The following is a 6,578-nucleotide window of genomic DNA, read 5'->3' as shown; positions in this document are numbered from 1 at the left end:
TCTGTGTTGCCCTGCGACAGACTGGCGACCTGTCCAGGGTGTACCCCACCTCTCGCCCGAAATGTTGGCTGGAGATGGGCACCAGCACCCCTCCCGACCCCACTGAGGGAAAAAGGGTGCAAGAAAATGGATGGATGGATGAAGTAAAATCAGATAAACTGAGTGGTGGTTAAGTGGTCTCTTAATTTTTTCCAGAGGCTACCTGCCTTACCAGACAGGATACAAAAAAATAGAAACCTCTCTTACTTAAAACAACTTTTGGGGTTTGTTGGGCAAAGTAAGGCAATCTGGTACGCAGTGAATCATATTATGCGTCAGACTTTAGGGGATTTTTTTTTTCCCCCATGTGAAAATGTGAATAACTGTTTCCAGCCTGACGTTCATATTTTAAAGAGGTTCCCACAGATAAAAAATTTGCTCAAAGGCATAAAAAGGCTATTTTCACAGAGATTTGCTTTCATTATATCACCTCTCCCCTTTCTTGTTTCCACATTCCTTTTAAAAACGCAACACCAAGGTCGCCGTGGTTTAGTGGAGGAGGTGTTTTCTCACAGACTTGAGGCTCTCATTAATTGTCGAGCAGAAATGTTTTTGATTCGACTGAAACAAAAATAAGTACTGCATCTCGTCGTTTAATTTGATTAGACACAGTTTATCTGCCACAGTCCTTCAGTTGTTTCTGCCTGTCACACTTAAAGGTTTTTAAAAGTATTACAAGACTCAGACAATCTGCCAGGGTTGGAGATGAATAATTTTAACCTAATTAACACCTCTTCACACTTGGGAACAGATTGCATTTTCACACCTAAACTTGACAAACTGTGGAGGAGCTGCTTGTGTTCATCTACGAGGAGGAAATATCCACTGCAGCTATTCTTACTTCGCCATGGTTGACTTTGTAAGGTTAAAGCCAGAGAATATACATGTGACCATCGCTACTTGCCTCAGGTCGATTCTATTAGTAAAGGTATGACTTGACAGAAACAAAAAAACAAACAAACAAAAAAAAAAACAATTAGGATAAACTGAATAAGGCCGGAAAGTGAGAGTTTCTGTCAGCATATTTCTGCAGAGTCTTTCTATTCGAATCACAATGGAGTGAAACTCTGCCAAGGGTTCTGGGTTCAGAGCAGTCTATTTGTTAAACTCTTTGCGAGCTCTTGTCATTGCGGAACAATGCAGGATTATGCTTTGTGCACAACAGTGGTCTTAAATGAAGTCATAACAAATCTCCAACCATATTGTAGTCATGATGTCAAGTCAGACGTGATGTCTTGAGGAAAACACAATAGGTCTGTGGTGTACCCGTTCAATAACAAAGCCTAAGACAAAATGGAGCGTTTCCTGTGAGATCTCAAAGCAGAAACATCTCAGTTCGCTGCAGATGGTGTGCAGCTTTACCCTAAACTATCTAATCACAGATTACTACGTTTTATCCCTACTTCGATATATTATTTCTACAATGTGGTGGAAAAGTATTTGCCTTATAATGCATTTATTTTCTTTTTGCTTTTGTGTCACAGTTAAATGTTTCAGATAATCAAAGTCAGATTAACATCAGACAAAGATAGCCAGAGTAAATATAAAAAGCTGATTTTAAATATGGATTTTGTTTATTGACAGAACAAAGGTATGCAGCCCAAAACCGGCGTCCCATGCAAAAACAAAGTTACTTTCCTTGCTGTTCATTCATGAATTAACTGATTAACCACATTTTTTTCAGCTTCACTAGCACCATCTGGGCCTGATTACTAGCAGAAATGTACAGTGAGGGAAGGTTATGAGTAGAGCCTGTGTGACAACACCAAGTGTCTAAAAGAACCACATCATGTCCAGATATTAAGCTCTTTCTGAGGCATTGCGACTGCGTCCAACCACAATGAGAGGAATTACTCTGAAGCAAAGAACATATGGCATCGTGGTGAACCTTCACAACCAGACCTACACTGAGAGTACATTGACGACTCATCCGAAAATTCGCAACTGACCCAGAAGAGCACCTACAGCGCTGCAGGCCTCACTTGTGAGTGATAGGTTCAAGAATAAGTAAGAGGCGGGGCAATGATGTTTTTCCAAAACACATTTAAATTACCAAAATTTTGAGGAAGGTGTTTTGTATCTGTATTCCATATGATATTAAGCTAACACACCATCCCAAATGGAGTTGTTACTGTGATATTCTATGGCTGTGTTTTTTGCTTCATGACCTGGAAAACTTTCTACAATTGAAGGAACCATGGATCGTTTCCTCCAGGAGCAAATCCTGAAGGATTTTGTCCAACCATCCATACATAGTCAAAGTTTGGATAATTCAGGTGTAGTGGCATGACTTCAAAAAGACTGTTTATGCTTGAAAGCTCTCCATCATAGTGGAATATAACCAATTCCAGAAAGAAGATTGGACCAGTGTCTGGAAATAAGTTACTGCAGTTTTGCTGTCAAGAGTGACACATGTAGTTATTGAACTGAGGTAGTAATTAATTTTTTATATTGACCCAGGTTGGTATATATAGAATTTGTTTTATTTGTGACTACATTTTCTATTTTCTTTTTAGTTGATCTTAACATCAAAACATGCAGTAAAATAAATCAAATGCAGAGTTTTTGCAAAATGAAATTGCTTTTTCCTCATGGACAGTTTTCCGCACTCTAAACATTTAGCCAATAATAAAAAGGTAAATAAAATATGTCAAAGATGAGATAAAAATCCCAAAGATGGATAAAGTCAAGTACAAGATGACTGCCTCTGCTGTCATGAATTGAAGCAGACAGTACAGAGACAGTAAGCAGGTTTAGTGTGTGGGATTTGGCCTTCTGCTCTCTCTACATTTTATTCCAAGGCTGGAGATCTTTACAGAAGCCTGAATAAATGTCCTAGCACAGTCTGACGTTAGTATCGCGGCCCACTAGACAAACATTGGAAGGAATGCACAAGAGCCAGAAGGCATGTATATTTTTTACTTTTTGCACACCCATCATAGCTCGAGGACTTCTTCCAAAGAGTTGGACAAGTGTGACACTTAAAACTTAAGGAGGCCAGTGAAGTTATCATTTTGTAGAAATGTGAAGAAATCCTCAGAGATGTGGAAGAATGCTGGCTTTCTCAACCAAATAATTTCACACACCAACAAGGATCTTTGTGAATCAACCAAGTAACTCAAATGTTCTGATGCAAAGACAAATTTCACAACACTCTATTGGAAGAGTGCACACAGTTAACATTTGTCGGTACAGCATTTTGACCAACAGATATAAATAATCTTCTTTTTGAGTTATACTAAATTGTTAAGCTAAAGAGGGAGTCACTGTCATGAGAGTCACTTTGTAGCTGTTCACCTCATCAGTCATGACTCAAGATTATGTTGTATAAAGGGTCCCACATACTTGTGCAGCTTTGCAGACCACTCACATTCATACACACCTTTCACAAAATGTTGTAGACCACCAGGGGGACACCCTCCTGCTTTATTACACGTCACGTCCTGACTCGCGTATGTTGAAACAGAGGAATCGTATCCGCCGTTTTGATTTTACGAAACAATCGCGAAACAAGCGTGATACTTTTCTGCAGACAAACTTCTCCGTTACATTTTCCATCCTGGAGCAGAAATGTTCTATTTGCGAATCTTATAGATATAGTCATTATTTAGTGAACAATTGCACAAATGTACATAATTCCTCACTGCGTTGGTTCAAATATCGTCAGAAGTATTTATGTCTAATTTAGAAACAAAAACCAGACGGTGGAAGAGGAATAGTTTAAAGACAAATATCAACATTGATGTGTATTTCCGCATTAAACACTGCAGCAACAAACTTCTGACCAATCACACAACACTTCGCAAAGAGCACTGTTGAAATAGTTCAACCAGGTCCTGGTGATGAGTTCGGCAGGCATGTCTTTCTGTGTCAGTGTCTTCTCTGTGTGCCCATATGACTTCTGTCCACGTAAAGGATAAACAAAAAATAGACAATATTTGTCTCTAGGTATTGAGATGTTCTTTTTAAAGTATGTGAGCAGGATAAAAAATGTGCAAACTTTCAAGGTAACGTGACTTCACCCTGAGGTGCTTCTTGAAAACAAAGTATAAAGGGGCCCTTCATTTATTCATTTACACAAATGCCTAAACAAAACTGCAAAGTAGGACAAAATAAACATTTTGGCAAAAACAACTTGGATTTCTTATCTTAAGGTTGTGATAATGTACAAAAAAGAGAATGTTTCTGTGAGCTGATTTCATTAAACATACAAAAAGTTGAGTCAAATTGTAGAGTCAACAAAATGGCTCATATCAACAGTAATGTGATAAAATCTTAAAGTTGACTTTGGCTATTAAGACCAAACAACTTCTAAAGTCAGGTGAAGTCTAAACAAAAGTCCAGAGCCTAGACTTGTTTAATAGGTGGATAAACAATAGAACACTGAAACCAATAGAAACAAAAGTAAAAGTGAACACTTGAATTGTCAAGTCTTGAGCGTGCATCCACCTGTTAGCATTTTTTAAACAGAAAGCAACAGATGTTGTTGCACAAGAAAGCAATTATCTAAGCAGCTTATCTGATGAAGACATCCAAACCATTTAAAATCAAAACAAGGAAAAAATGAAAACATTTCGCAAGATGATACGGGTTTAAAAAAAAATAGCCTTTTTCTTTGTTAACGTACTTGTGCATAAATTGTGCGTATTATTAAATGATTTTCCACTCCTCAGTATCACATCTTGACAGCTAAACAACAAACAAAACTGTTTCTGTTTTCCCAAATGAGGAGAAAGGGAGAGATGACAGAGCTCTTGTCATGGAACCAGTTTTTTTTTGTCAAAACAATGTCCTTGTCCGTTACTGTATTGTAACTTCAACACCAGAACAGAAAGAGTTGGCCCATGTCTAGCTACTCTACTAGGAAATTACCTTATTACACGGCCCAGTCTCGTTGTCAGGTAACATAATGACATAGTCATAGTCACCTTTGAAACCTTAAGTTCAGAAACCTGCTGAACAAGCACTCGGTTACCATTAATAAGGACTTAGATATAGTCTTGATCAATGGTGATGTTTTCTGTATGTTGACATTTTATCTATAACTTCAAAAACAAACTTAATTTGATTAAAATTACCCATGCAAATAAGCTAAAATATATCTTTCCCTACATGAGTTAATATCTTGAAAACTGTAGCAGTTATCTACATTTAGAGCCTGATCTATTTAATTCCAATGTGTTGTATTTTCTGAACATTCATAGTGAAAACATCTTAACCAACATATCTTCAATGAAAAAAATCAGCTTTATTCACTAATGTGGAAGTTGCAGTTAAAACTAGCTCCAATGGTATTCAGGAGAACAGCAGGTGTTTTCCTTTCCTTCAGGATCTGAAGTAATTTAGCAACTTGAATCTGTTGTGTTTAGCAGCTGCAACCCAAAACTTTAAAAAAGAAATGCAAAATGAAACTTTCCACATTGGCTGCACAGTTAACGCTGCAAAACACTGCTATATGTACAAAGCATTTTTGTTTCTCATGTTTTATCATTCCAAGCCATTCCACTAATCCAAACGCGGCTAAAACTTGCCCTTTGAATACTTTTGACTTTATTTCAGACTGACAGAAACGTCTACAAATTTCAAGCACTCTGTTCTGAGGCGCGCTTCAAAACCCAAATGTGTGATCCGTGGCAGCTTTAATGAATGCCTCCTGCACCGCGATGCGAGATGTCCTTACCGTAGAAGGTATTTCTGGTGATCTGACCTCCCATGACTGGAAGCAAGGTGCCTTCACCCTCTCTGCGAGCTGGATCCACGATCCTTAGTCAGGAGCGCGTTCTCAGCTGCGACATAATACTGACAGGACGCAAAAAAGAAGAAGAAAAAAAAAAAAAAGCCCCCCCGGAGAGAAAGAGAGGTTAAGCGCAACGACTGTCCAAAGCCTCATCGATATTAAGCAGGCAGGCAAAGACTCACAGATCTGGAGCGCTGTTGTCTCACTCGCTGTGAACGGATCACGCTGAAATTAACGTAGAAGGTGGTAGTGGAGGTGGAGCTTCCCAGGGTTGTTAACGCTGTAGACACCCAGCGGTCCAAGAGTTCTTGCTCTGCTGCTTATATTGAATGCAATCTGCTGGAGCAAACTGCAAGTAGAGCTGCAGCAACAATCCTATACGTTTTGTGAGCCTTCCGTCTCACTCCGCACCTCATCGTGTGCTTTAATGTGAACTGTGTTTTCTGTCGCACCTGTTGAGTCTCCTGTGTGGTAGTTTCTCCACTGCTCGCGCTTGTTTCAAGTAATCACGTACATTTTAAAGAGAGCGATGAGGTTTTATGTGAAATGGATTGTTTGAGCTTTAATGTTAGTCCCTCGTCAAAAATATACCTGGGGTGTTGCTTTGATTCTTTCATGCGTTTTTTTCAGGGTATTTCATGCGTTTTCAAGCCTTCCTCACTCAGCTCCACCAGATTAGTTGCAGCAGCAATCAGCAAACACCTGGTGGTACTGCTAATCTGCTGAGCTCATACAAACTACTTCTCAAGGTTCTTAAGAATGGTTGTAAACGGCATAATGGAGGAGAATTGTTGTAATGACG

The 6,578-nt window shown here is 38.9% G+C and overlaps 1 protein-coding gene across 2 annotated transcripts in view; it reads right to left on the bottom strand.

Moving 5' to 3' along the window:
• Window positions 1-6,181, bottom strand: part of LOC103476780 (E3 ubiquitin-protein ligase NEURL1-like) — a 38,591-nt gene extending 32,410 nt beyond the window's left edge. Inside the window, exons 1-2 of one of the 2 annotated variants that reach the window (XM_008429356.2) lie at window positions 5,959-6,181; window positions 5,720-5,838 (exon numbers count right to left, since the gene is read on the bottom strand). In XM_008429356.2, coding sequence (XP_008427578.1) covers window positions 5,720-5,753 — 34 coding nt within the window. In that variant the 5' untranslated portion in view covers window positions 5,754-5,838; window positions 5,959-6,181. Of the gene's footprint in view, window positions 1-5,719 lie in introns of both variants that reach the window. The other variant, XM_017309139.1, reaches the window with a different exon arrangement.
• Between the last annotated feature and the right edge of the window lie 397 nt (window positions 6,182-6,578).

The sequence above is a fragment of the Poecilia reticulata genome, linkage group LG15, assembly GCF_000633615.1.
Source record: "Poecilia reticulata strain Guanapo linkage group LG15, Guppy_female_1.0+MT, whole genome shotgun sequence".
In the NCBI taxonomy this organism is placed as follows: Eukaryota; Metazoa; Chordata; class Actinopteri; order Cyprinodontiformes; family Poeciliidae; genus Poecilia; species Poecilia reticulata.
This window is presented reverse-complemented; position numbering and strand designations above follow the sequence as displayed.